The sequence below is a fragment of the Necator americanus genome, chromosome X (assembly GCF_031761385.1).
Source record: "Necator americanus strain Aroian chromosome X, whole genome shotgun sequence".
Taxonomy (NCBI): domain Eukaryota; kingdom Metazoa; phylum Nematoda; class Chromadorea; order Rhabditida; family Ancylostomatidae; genus Necator; species Necator americanus.
In genome coordinates, this window is record NC_087376.1 from 412268 (window position 1) to 425945 (window position 13678).

The 13678-nt window shown below is 41.2% G+C and overlaps 1 protein-coding gene across 4 annotated transcripts in view; it reads right to left on the bottom strand.

Moving 5' to 3' along the window:
• RB195_021086 (uncharacterized protein) overlaps nt 1-13678 on the bottom strand; it is a gene marked incomplete at both ends in the record, with an annotated part of 54555 nt that overhangs the window by 704 nt on the left and 40173 nt on the right. The window contains 14 exons of one of the 4 annotated variants that reach the window (XM_064207639.1): nt 23-97; nt 162-247; nt 1608-1753; nt 2094-2229; nt 2360-2428; nt 2489-2557; nt 9210-9328; nt 9399-9526; nt 9730-9785; nt 10563-10634; nt 10692-10792; nt 10847-10968; nt 13289-13376; nt 13463-13511. In XM_064207639.1, the coding sequence (XP_064063520.1) occupies nt 23-97; nt 162-247; nt 1608-1753; nt 2094-2229; nt 2360-2428; nt 2489-2557; nt 9210-9328; nt 9399-9526; nt 9730-9785; nt 10563-10634; nt 10692-10792; nt 10847-10968; nt 13289-13376; nt 13463-13511 (1316 nt within the window). Of the gene's footprint in view, nt 1-22; nt 98-161; nt 248-1607; nt 1754-2090; nt 2230-2359; nt 2429-2488; nt 2558-9209; nt 9329-9398; nt 9527-9729; nt 9786-10562; nt 10635-10691; nt 10793-10846; nt 10969-13288; nt 13377-13462; nt 13512-13678 lie in introns of those variants that run through there. The other 3 variants (XM_064207640.1, XM_064207641.1, XM_064207637.1) reach the window with 3 other exon arrangements.

Below are 13678 nucleotides of genomic sequence, written 5' to 3' on the forward strand. Positions count from 1 at the left end.
ATCACCGACATGTGCAGCTTACATCTTTCGGAAGCTGAAAAAGATCCCAATACATAACGCAACAGCTGCTATCATGATGAAAATTACGCAGACGGTTCTAAAATAAATTTGCCTTTTTCGGCATATCCAAGAAGTATTTGAGCTCTTGAAGAAATACAAACCCAGTCTGGTCGCACATTTCTCCTTTAAAGCCACATGCTGGTATGTCCTCTCGTAAATGTAGATTGGTACCAGTGAGATTCAAATTCTAAAAGAAGAATAATGGAGGGAGTAAAGAAAAATCTCCAGAACATATATTATATCCACTACTTCAATTTCTAATGCTTGTGACTGTCTAATTGTGCAATCAATACAAGCGTATGTGAACCAGTAAATGAGGAATTTAAGGAATAAACAATATTCAGAGTTCATCAAAAATCAATACAATATTTAGAGTTGTCTAAATTTCTTTAGGTAAGAAGGTACCGCGCTAGCAGCTTTGACTAAGGAAATGATATCTGTTGAAACACCTTCGAGGCGAGACCCTTCGATAGGTTACTTTGATCAGAGCGAAATCCACAAGAGAATATCTTCACGTTCTATAGGGTATCAAGTTCGTTTCTTCCAATCGTCTGGCACCTTATGTGCTCACGGAGGGAAGTGAACGGAACTATAACATGGTGATATCTACCACATTTGTCACAGGGCATGTGATAACTACTACAGTTGAACTTTTATTCTTCATAGTGAAAAAAATAGAGCGTCCTCAACCGAAAACAAATATGGAGCTGCACCATTACCAATATTTTGTTGACTCTTTGTAACTTCTCTCAGCAAAAGAATGTTACGATGACGGCATTCGACCATGTTTCTCACCGTCAGGCGGGAAAGCAAATGGTAATAGTGACAACCCTAACAGTTAATCAGATCGCTTGACTAGAAGCGTTTTACCGAGACATTTTCAGAAGAGTGAAGCTTAAAAAGTGATATTACATTATTGACGCCTCGAGAACCGAACTACGAAAGCAAGTTTAAGAAGTTCTGAAGACAACATCAGTGATTCGACACGGTTCGCTTACTGGAACTGTTAAAATCTGGACCTTCTGTATCGTTTTAACATGAGAAGTGGTGATTAATACATATTGCCTACCGTTTAGGTGACCAAACGTTGTAGGATTCAATCATCTGCTTTTGCCTGGCTAAGGTGATTTCGTTCAATTGCGACCTTTGCTGAGTGTATGATTTCAGACTTCCACAAAAAAATCGCCCAAAAGATCGCAAGTTTTAGCATTACAACTTTTAGAAGTGTCTTGACTGGTAATCGATTATTAATGAGTTTGTCTAGCTTGTAGGGTCGCCTTGTCACTCTCAAAATAAAAATGCTTGGAGAAAGACTTTTTTTTCCAGTAGATCGAGTTTTTTTTTGCGAGTTTGGAGTTTTTTTGCGGAGTTTTTGCACAGTGCAATAGAAGCTATTTACTCTTATCACAGTCGTACAGTGTAGTGTGTCGCTATATTGTCTCTGCTCACTGAATTAGTTCAGTGATTTCTGCATTCTAGTTTGGAAACTGAACTTGAAAGCTGAAAATGGACATCGTAGTCACTGCTATAGGTGTCCATCAACTCACCAGACAATGATCCTCCTTTCCTGATGCATAGTCGCGATCTACGTCAAGTTTAGTGATGAAATTATAGCCAGAGTCATTTATATATGCAAGAGAAAACGGAGCAATGCGTTGGGTATTGTTGCTAAAGAAGATGACACCAAATGGACCTGCAACAACCTTCAAGTATATGCTTGTTATTGTTGTGATTTGTGCGTGTAATTCTTAGTCCTGAGCAGAAATTAAACCTATTACTATTACTACTTCTCTTTTCTCTTGAAAAAACCTAAGCCCTGCTTGTATGCCTGTGCAAAAACTGTATTTAGTGAGTGAAGTCTCCAGAAGGCGACGAAGTATCACTGATAGGAAATGGTTTGGTGCCCTCTGCTGATATACCTAATACTAGCTTTTCAAGAATGCAATGGTCAGCTAAAAAATCCTCTGGAGAGAATGTAAAGTAACTTGAAGAGTAGATTGAAGGGCATAGTTCTTCGTGTATAACCTTACCACCTTGGATAAAAGTTATCAGATTTCGTAAAGTCGTTGCATTATATTGCCCCGAGTGGTCGGATTCATATTTGGTGTGAAGAATGTTGGCGTATACAAAAAGTGATTCGTATAGTTCGAGCGTTTGTAGGAGGTTTGCCTGAAACTAATCCAAGCTGGAACTTCTGAGATATCTGTTCTTCTGTACGTTCTGACTCAAGCAAAAATACAGATCATTTAAGTCCATTCCATTCTTAGAGTTTTTTTTTTTTCATTCTAAGCAAACAAACCGAGCTTCCAACATTATTCTGGTAAACGAATTGCTGCACACGCGATTTGTCGAAAGCATCATTTTCGAGCTGAAATGCCAACATGAGCACTGAGGGAATTAGTGGAGCGGTCTGCAAAACCCTATCTACCACGTATGTCCTGTTGAAGAGGGTTAGCATTGTCGGATTGCCTTCCCACGGGTACAGTCCACGGTCTATCTAAAATAAAGGTATTGCTGAGTATGGCTAAAATAAGTGCCCTAAACAGTAAATTCGAGATTCTAAATTGGAGTCGGACGCGTTGGCACGTCCCAAAGAGATTGTTGAACTCCATGCAATTAACTTTTATCAGTGAACTTTACAAGCGTCAACAATGTATGGTCTTAAATCACTAGGGGTTAACACTACTCGCTACTTTTCAGATTCAAAGCTCTTAATTCGTAACGAGAGCAATTGCATTTACAAAGAAGAGATGACCAATAAATTGATAGTACGAAACTCAGTGCTGACTAACATCTGTTTTCTTTCTACGGTTATTCTTCCCTGAACCAAGAGAATTGTTCAGCGTCCTTCGGCCATTTATTTTGCAACGGCTCTTCCTATATAACCCATATCACCTGTATCACCTGTGCTCCCGTTGTTCTTCGATTTGCTCGAGCGGGCACCAGTAATACTTCCATTTGTCCCGATCGCGCGCAAGTGTTGCCCAGTGGCATCTCTTCTCGCGAGGGACTCGAATAGCGTCATACTTTTCTTTGAAGAACTTCGTAAAGAGTAGAGACTTCTGACCATCGGATCGACGGTCTTCCTACTACGGTGCGTTTGATGTCGCGTGGTATCCAATCGATTACGGCAATGGTCGGTCTAACGACTGTCATTGAAACCGATCGCCCACCTAATTTTGCTTTCCTAGGCATATGCGGCAGCGTCTCTCATCTTCGATCGGTGACGTAGAAGTGAACTTCGAATCTCTTCTTTCGCCTGCGTAAAGCGGGTTACTCCTAGTATCACCTTTTCAATTCCGCGTTCCATGACGCTGATCGCATTTCCCTCCTGCTTGCGAAACGCCCATGTTTCTGAAGCGTAGATCAAAGCAGGAAGAACGGTGGTGTTGAATAGGTGAGCATGGAGCCAAATGTTCCTGGTTTTTTCACTAAATCCTCGATGCTCTTGATTGCTCCCCAAGCCGCTCGTTTCCATCTGCGCAGAGGTCAGGTCGTTCATCATGTTGATTTCTCGACCTAGATATGCATAGCTGGAGCATCCAGAAATATTCGTACCGTTGAGCGTGAGGGGCATCAGAAACCCGCCCGTTCCTCGTAAACATCGTCTTGTCTAGGTTCAGCTGAAAACCGATCTTTCTACACGTTTCATCAAATTTGGCCAGCATCTGTTTCCCCTGATCGATGCTTGATGTTATAAGAAGGATTTCATCAGCGAAACGAAGATGGTGTAAATGGCGTCAAATTTCAGTCCCATTTTATCCCATTCCAATCCTCGCATCGCGTTCTCGAGAGTGGCACTGAATATTTTGGGTGAAATTGTGTCATCCTGACGAACTCCCCCTCTTCACGTCGACTATGACATCATTGTAGAATGGGGAAGTTTTGGTCGTAAAGTTGCTATACAACTCACGAAGCATCTTTACGCATGGAGTAGGGATGCCTTGGTTGTCCAATGCCTCCATGAGCGCTTCGATCTCTACTGTATCAAAGTGTTTCTTCAAATCGATGAAAGTGAGATACAGCGGCATCTCGTACCCTCGCGACACCTCTATGAGTTTTGAAACCGTGTGTATGTGGTCAATCGTACCGAGCCCTTTTCGAAATCCAGCTTGCTCGCATGGCTGTCCTTCTTGAAATTTTCTTTCTATCCTGTTTAGGATTACTTTTGTGAAGAGCTTGTAGATGATAGACAGTAAGCAGATTGGGTGATTATTGCCGATGTCGTGTGGGTCTCCTTCTCCTACAACAGCACGGTCTTGCTTGTTTTCCATGGTTTCGGAACTTGGCATTCCGATAGATAACAAGTGAAGGGCCTCCCCAGGATGTTGATGAGGACTGGCGGTAGGTACTTCAGATGTTCAGGCTTGATTCTGTCGGGACCGGGTGAAGTACGATTCTTCACCGACACGAAGGCATGTCGGAATTCGGAAGGGAGGACCTTTGGATTGACATGTCCATCTTCCCTCAGATGGTGAGGAGGCAAGTGGACGTGGCTGTCGAAGAGATCTGAGTAGAAGTCGGGAATGACCTTTTCCATCCCCCTTCTCGATGCTGTAGTTGTTCCATCTGTGGTCCGGAGAGCAGTCGTTATTCTTTTACGATTGGCGAAGTTCCGACGGGCGTAGTGAATGCTCTGTCCCGCCTCTGCAGCTTCAGCCAACACTTCTGCTCTTTTCTCTTTGAGGTCTTCCTTTATCGCCTCTCTGCAAAGCATTGCGAACTCGGACGTGAGTTCTTGGTTGCCTGCCGCTTGTGCAGCTCCACGCTGAGATATCAGCTTTAGAGTTCTCGGAAACAGGCGTCTCTTGGTGGTTTTGAAAGTCTTCCCTTTCCTCGTATAGTTGTGAAGATGTTCTACAAGTCGTTCATGTCGTCGATGTTGTCCATGACGTTCTCAAAAGCCGACAGACGAAACGAAGAGCTCTCAGTTGATGATAGTTCTGGGAGTTCGCTTCGGGAAATTCATGGCTTTTTCTCTTCTCCATGTAAAAAAAAAACTTACTCGAAGAAGGCGATGGTCTGATCTCGTATAAAATTTTGGTAGAACAGCGACATCCGTCAGGCAGAACCTTTTACTGACGATGATGTGGTCAATTTCACTACGTTACCCTCCATCGGGTGACTCCAACGTCCAGCGTAGAGAGGAATGCTTCTGGAATTGTGGGTTCCCACGGATGGTCTTAGTCGTCATGGTGAACTTGGAAAGTCTCTCTCCCTGCTCATTCCACTGAAGGCCGTGGGTTCCGATATGAAGTTCTCAAGGCGTTCTTCTTGGGACAATTTTGGCGTTGAAATCACCAATTATGACCTTGAAGAAGGTATGATCTTCTCCGTAGAACTTTTCTAGGTCCATATTAAAAACTTCTTCTTCGTAGCTTAATTTTGGAGCGTAAACGATGAAGATTGTCAAGGCTAGTGTTGAACCACATCTCATCCGTAAAGGTCCGATTCGGGTTGTAAGTTGTTCGAAAGTGGGCGTCGCCTCGTCTCGGTTAGTCCGATGACGTCGTAATTAAACTTCCTGGCTTGCATCATCAGATCTTCATTGGGCGCATCCGATGCAAGAGTTCGGGCGTTATAAATACAGATAGTCATCCTAGTCCTTTTCCGTTTCGGTAGCCTACATGACCCCTGCAACTCCGTCTTTCCTGGGGCTACCGTACCAAGCTTTCCTCTGGAATCAGGAGATTCTTTTCCATTACTCCGTTTTGCACAAAAATTTAAAACCTATGGCCAGGTTGCGAGCCTCAAGTCCCATGAGTTTTGGGAGAACGTTGCACTCTCCCGGAGTGGACAGGCGGAGCTTATTTGTTGGAGGCGACCCCAAACCGCCTCCCTTGTACCTCCTAGTCAAGGTCGCTTTTGGTCCGCGATCAGCCCCCTATCCGCCACCTGGGGACGCGCCACGTAGCCTCGCGACTAACCGGCTATGTTCCCTCTAATGAGGGGGATCCGGAATATATATTTATTATATATTCCTTTATACACACACTTACTATAGTTATAGGGATGGAGCTAATGACGCCGACATCGTACAATCAACAGTACAGATATGGATATGAACAAACTCCTTATTCACTAGCAAACGGAGCAGATTTATTTCTCATAATTTATTGCGCTCATGTACTATTGTGATGACTACTGCTGGATTTTTCTATGAATATGCTTTTTCGAGCGCAAAAAGAACCCGTTCGTTTTTGTTACAACGAAAATATAAATACATCCCAACAAGATGTAAAGGCAAATAAAAACAGAATCATAATTAAAATGGACTCATAGTTAAAGAGGTCAACATAATGGTGTAGTTATTATAAGGTTGATATTGATTAGCATGTCACTAATATTTCGCCACTATTTTCTCAGGAAATAATTTGTCTGTTTTCAGAAACACGTCGACATAAAAAGGCTAAAAGAAAAGACTATAAGCAGGGTCAAGCGTGTGATAGGATTTTCCCATCGGAGGTCGTAAAGGGAGGGGGTTGCAAAGGAGGGGGAGAGGGGGGGGGGAAGTCGTAAGAAAGATGATCGTAAATGAGTGAGCAGTGGAGCAGCAGGTGAATGGAACATAGCACGATTATAACGACAAAATACTAAATAATACTAATCAATTAGATGCGTTGCAAAGTATTATATTAAACTAAGAAATATTTTAATTACAATACACTACAAATAATACAATACTAAAATAATTTAATGCACTAAAAATATTACATTACAAAATTTCAGAGATAAGATAGTTACATGGAAACGGAGGTCTTGCGCACATCTTAGCACTGACGCTGACTGAAGAATTAATCTTGAGTTAGTTTAAACGTGTTTCAGGAGGTATAAAAAATTGGGACGAACCTTTCTGAAATTTTTTACATTCGGAAGCCAATATTGTTGAAGAATTTCGGGCTCTACTGAAAGAAAGAAGAACAGTGTGTGAACCTAACTTAATTCTATGTCTTTAAAATCAACTCATTTAATTCTTGCATGAAGCATTGATAAAAGCATTGATTTTTTATGATAAAAACCACTGGAAAAAATGAAGACGCAAGATGACAATATGTAGCGTAAGGAATAATTTATTGCTCAAGCTGCTAAGACGATAGCGGCAACAACGATACATTGGTGAGCCGCCAACCGTTAGGCATTCATGCATCTTTGTCTTCTAACCAGGTATTGATTTATTCTGAGATTGAGACGATCGAGCATTGAGTAAATAAGCAGTAAGTACATAGACATTGCGAAACTGGACAAAAAAAAGGATGAGATGCGTAAATCGACTTCGAGATGAACAGCGAATAGGAAAAACGAAAAAAGGAATCAATATTTTGTTCTGACAGTGCACAATTTGTTGACAATATGACAATTGACCTCGCAGGTTCTACACCGGCTGAGGCAAATTTTTGCGAAAGAGATGGAAATTTGGAACAACTTCTAAAAAATGAAGAATTTAGTTTTACACAGTTCACAACAGTTTAAAAGTGAATTTGACAAAATTTAAAGACTCGGAAAAAAAGTTCAGATTTTGTGCGCACTGGTCTTGGAGATTGCGAATAACTTCGTCACAAGAGGACTGAAAAAAATTCAGGTAGTTTCTAGGAGAAGAAGCTTCGCCCTAAAAATGATCATTTTCCTGTATTTTTTCACCTCCTAGTCTTTCTGGAATTTTGATGGGACAGAGATGCGAAAATGGCATTTTTCCCATCTCTGTCCCATCAAAAATTTGAAAAAGCGGCGAGGCCCTGGAGAACGAGTGACGCAGCATACGATAGAGAAAATCCTCTCCTACAACTTACTGGGAGATGATTTGCTTCGCTCTGAGCAAAAATTGGGATTTTGGGGATTTTTCCCATTCTAAAAAAATGGAACGGCGTTTAAAAAAATCATCCATATATTCGGGTGGAGGTTCTAAGAAAACCCCTGCGTGCAGAATTTCCCCTTTAAAGACCGTCTAGTTCGCTCAAAATTTAGATAGGACAAATCCAAAAAAAAGTCGGAAAATTTCAAACTTCTTCCCATCAAAATTCCAAAAAGAGGAGGTGGAAAATACAGCAAAGCAATCGTTTTTTGGGGCAAACCCTCTTCTCTTAAAAACCACCTTTACTTTTTCTTTTGGTCCTCTTATGACGAAGTTATTCGCGATCTCCCAGACCTAACAGTGTGCACAGAATCTGAGCTTTTTTGGTCATTAAAGTTCTTTAAATTTACTTTTAAACTGTTGTAAATGCGTAAAATTAAATTCTCCATTTTTTAGTTGTTCCAAATTTCTATCTCTTTGCTAAAATTTGCCTCAGCCGGGAGTCGAACCTGAGGGCATGGAGAATGGTCGGTTTTCAACTGGCCATTATACCGTACTCGAATATGGCAAAGTGCCATAATCGCACAGGCGTAAGACAGAAGGTATCGGGAGGGTGGGGGTGGGGGGTCGTATTCGAAAGGGTCGTGTCCCAACACCACACTTGACCCTGCTATAAGTATGAATCCACGAGTAAGAAGAAATAGACAACAACAGACTCTAAAGAAGGATTGAATGCATTAATTATTGAAATTTTCCATTTGATTCTAAAAATTTGTCATCACTTTATTCGTTTTAAACCAAACTCTGAACAACACTTTAATTCATCTCGCAAGTAATCTACTGAACTAAAATCCTACACTGTATTTGGCATGACTTCTCTTCCAGCGTGTATCGAAAGCAAACGCGTACTTCATGAGAAAAGTGCTTTGCATTGTTACTTGGATCAGACATTAGAGATGTATGAAAAATTCTTCAGTATCCGGCACCAAACAGGAAATTGTCAACGTATAGAGTGTTTCGAATTTAAAACCTTACAGTGCCTTGCTAGAGACATACTCCCAATAAGAGTAAGAAATACGTTTCTTCAAGCAACACAATCTGAGCCATTCAGGAATTCAATGTGAAGAGGTGTAAAATCGAGCGGAAAATCGCTTGACGCTGTGCGTTTGCAAAACGATACTACTGCCACATTGTAAAGTTCAATGTTTGTTCATGGCATTTTAGGTGACTCCTAATAAAAACTTCAGGTCTGAAAACAAAGCCGCTACGGAAACGTCTAGAGCCAATCGATATCACCTTGGCTTCAAATTTGGATGAATAACTTATCTGAGAAGTGTATTACACGTTACCATTTTCATACCTGATAATCCCAAAGAATAATGAGAATACTATACTCTGCATTCAGGTGGCCAGTGGAATTCATCGCCTTCAAAAATGGAACATAGTCAAGTAGTTTGCCACCAATTAAAGGCAATATAACTGCAACCATTTGGATAAACTCCTAGATATTAGCTTCCCCGAAGAAATTAGGATAATTGCATCTGGTTACCTCGGCAAATTTGACTCAGATTTCCGACGGCATCAGCTAACCGAGGTTCGTCCCAGTATTTCGAAATTTCCAGCTGTGCTAGGATGCTAATTCCACGGTCTGACAAATAGGTAGAAACATTGTACTGCCTGAAAGTCATGATATACAGATACTACCCTAGAATATGCACATTGAACTGTTAGCATATCTTGAACGAACAACACCGAATAATATGGGGATGAAATGAATGCAGGTTCCTACAGTAAAAGTAGTCCGTCGCTCCAGCGCGATTATTTGTGCAATTACACTGAGCAACATGCCGACTATGTTTGTGAACGAAGAACAAACGCACCTCGACTGAACATCGGAAGCCTCTGGATAGCAATCGAAGCAGTTGATAATGGCTATCTAAATATTAAAAAAAACACAAAGTAGAGAAACGTATCCTCAGACAACTCCTTGTTTGTAAAGGGTTCTTATCTCATTGGACATGCAAGTAAGCCCCACTTCATGCGAAAGTTGGTTAGAGCGGTTCACCGCGCGGAACAAATGCTCTAAGGATAGAGATATACAAGTACATCTGTAGTGCATTAGTGTCTCCTACCCACTTCCCAAGAGCACGTCAATGCTCCTTTCATGTGTTTGACGCGACGCGATGAAAATATCGACCAGAGAGTACACTAAAAAACACTAGCGGAAAGTTTTGCGTTTGAATACACCAGTACGCAACCTCGTACAATTCGTAACATTCCGCAGATTAAAGCATCAAAATCCACATGGGATTCACTTTAAGTCGACGTGTGAAGGATGCAAATTTAAAGGCATAACCCCACGAATCTGAGGTGGTGCAGATTTCAAATGGACTATTATAAGGGATAGTAGATTATGGAGAGGAGGGTGATTCCGTCCATTTTTTCCTAATTGCCGTAAGAAACGGCTCGGAAGATGCGGCGCCGTACAAGGCTGGCGCGCTCCAGTCGATCTCCATGTGGGAAATAGCGCGCCAGAACGCCCCAAGCCGTATCTTATGGGCGTTTTTTTATGGTTATTAGGAAGAAATGGACGGAATTACCCCCTTTCCATAATCTACTATCCCGTATACGAATACTCCACCTGAAATCCGTACCACCTCAGATTCGTGGAGTGATGCCTTTAAACATAGAGAAAAAACCGACTCCGGCTCACCTGATTCCAATCTGCAGCTTTGAGAGTGGCCAGAATATTTTCTCCAATGTTAAATGTAGATCTTGTCATCATCTATGAAGAAAATATTAGAAATCAAGTTGATTTGAGCGAATTTGTGAGGAGTTTTACCTGAACTATATTACTAGTTTCATAATCTACAGCAACATCTGCCCATAAATTGAACTGAAGCAAGTCGAAGTCCACTGTTAATCCAGCAACTTTCGAGACATCTCCAACAATCAAATAAAATGAAAGCAAATCTCTTGTGTGAAAGAACCACCCACCACCGTAGCAGGTCGGTCCAAACACTGCTTGAGTATTGTCTTGATAGTAATTCTGTGATAGAATTGCGAGTGAAGACATGGACTCGATTCCAGACGTGCATTTACTGTTATCCACAAGAATTCTGAAGTAAATATTGTGCTGGTGAAGTCAAGAAAAACATTTTCCACAATGTTTCAACGTCTTTCCTAGAGTAAGCTCATAGCCTTTAGTATGTTTGCAGCATCCAAAAGTAAAATTCGGAAACACAAATGAGTAGTCGTACTTACGCACGACGAAAATTAAATCCAACTTTAAGATTCATTGTTCAAGAAAGTATTAGTTACTGCCGGCAAACTCCGCACGTTAACTTCCCATGAAAAACACTAGGCTTAACTTTGAAGAGGGTTTGACTTCCTTTTGAAGAGAGAGTTTGACTTCCCTTTCTGCCTCTAGAATTGATTAAATGGTAGCAGAAAACTCATCTTCCGAAGAAAAATCTTGGAAGCGAGTTCAAAGACACCAAAAACAGTCTATTGAAAGTATTTACGAGTTAAAACTTCAAGTAAAGTCTGAAAACGCTACCTAGGTCTTGTCATGGACCACACTGCCTTTCTTTCGTACATTTTTGATTATCTCGTACTAATGTTAAGCAGCATAATCTAGGATGTTTTGTAGAAAAACTACTTTCTCTAATTAGAAAGAGATACTGGAGAAGAGTCCTTACTTTCATTTAAGAAAGTCCCACCAATTTTTTCTATTGTGTTTCTTCTGTTTCTTCTATTGAATTGTGTTTCTTTAGCTTCAATATTCTTGTCATATATTAACGTGATTTAAGTCCCGATTATCATGCAGCGCACATTCTCTAACCGGAAGCAAGGAAAGCAATAGAATTACATGCTGGAATGTAAAGACACCGTGAGAAAAGAGAATAAGGTTAAGAAGATAGAATGAAAAAACAGAAACAAAAACTACGATGCATGTAAGAACACTGATACACACGAAAATGAAACAAACATGAATGAAGTAAACGTATGGTACAAGGGATTAAACATGCTGCATGAACAAAAAAAGAAAACAAAAGGTTGGAACCAAACCCTTTTCTGAGGAAACAAAAGGAGTAAAATAGACATAAAGACAGAAATGGTTCAAAAATACAACTTCGAAAGACAGAGAAACAAGACAGAATAATCACAACAAACAAGACAAGGGATTAAGACGAAACAATAAGATAGGGAAACAATAAAAGTAGAAACGAGAAACAAGACAAGTAGAACAGAGATAATGCAGAAGACGAAGGGAAATAAAATACAAATTAAACAAGGAGAGCAATGCTAAATGCTAGCTAGCAAATGGAAAACCCAAAAGAAAACTGGACAGAGGAAGGGAAAAAGATGTTAGCCAACCAGTTAGCCGATGTAATCGTTGTCAGATGCAAGATAAAGATAAAAAGGCCTAAAGTTCAGTTCCATCCCTTACTCAGTTTGAAAATTGGGAGACCATACTTCCTTTCTTTCTTGGGTTACGGTTTGTTGTGATACTGTCTTCGTTTTTATGATATTAAGAGTTCGTGAAGCACCGCAAAGCACTCGTCTTGTAGCTTTTCTAAGTCTAATCTTCCGATAGAACAGAGGAAGTAGCTACTCATGATACCATTTTAAATTTCCCGGCGCGTTAGCATTGGTTAAAGGAGCGGAGCAACCAAATGTACAGTTGGGTCAAAACGACATGAAACACCGACAGTTGCGTAAGAGGGTGCACTAGAAGTGGCGCGCTGGAGCGCAGCGTTTGGGATCGAGGTAGGACCATGGCGAACTGTAGAGATGAGTGGCGGTAGCAGGCATCCTCACACGATCCCAACCGCTGCGCTCCACCGCTCCGCTTCGAGCGCACCTGCTTACGCCAACTGTCGGTGCTTCATGTCGTTTTGACCCAACTGTAAGTTTAGATATGAGTCTTTAGTGTATACGCGTACGCGTTCGATTTCAATTCAGAATCTTTTGAAGTTTATGAACGTGCATGCAGCGTCACAATGACTTACAGTGGCTAGACGACAAATTTATACCCCGCAGGGTTGAAAGATTTGGGGCTTCTTTGGACCAACGACCGATCGTGCATTCACAGTGGAACCTTTTACCTATCGCTCACACTCCCCTGACAAGGGAAATAAATGTAGGTTGACTTCACATACTATCGATCCTTAGACGCTAGGCTTAGAGAGTTTCAGCGTTTCTTTCATGCCAATCTATCACTATAACGAAGACAGTTGAATGACCAACTAAAGTTGCTATATGCTACGTAGCATTAGAAAGGTTAGTATATGACGGATGATTCCGATAACATCTAATAGTGATACCTCGTCAGGTCGTACTCGCTAGCTTTCGCAAGAACAAATGAAGTGTTTGTACAACATCGAATCATTAGTGATTGCACTCAGTAAGATGAAAAAAGTCCAAAAAGATCACCGGAAGGAAAATTCGGGAGCGATGGACGGATTGGAGTTAGCAATGTCACGACGAGCATTGTCGAGCACCGATTGCGCGTACAGATGATCTGGATCAATTAGTAATGTCACTTTGATCTCGATTGTTTTTGCTAGAGTGCTTGCAGTGAATAGGATTGTTAGCAGATGAAGAGACCGTTTTTGGATCGCTGAGGACTTCTCCATGGAGCTTGACACCCGGGCATGCGCTGAGGTAGCGGACGGAATGTGAAGGCAAAGAGAAGGCACAGATAACCCTCAGCTCTATATACAATACTAATGAGCATCCTTTCACGCATTGACTAGCCTCTTATCTCCTCGTGTATAGTTGTTCCTCGCAATGACAGCTTGCTCATGTGATGATGGTGGCCAT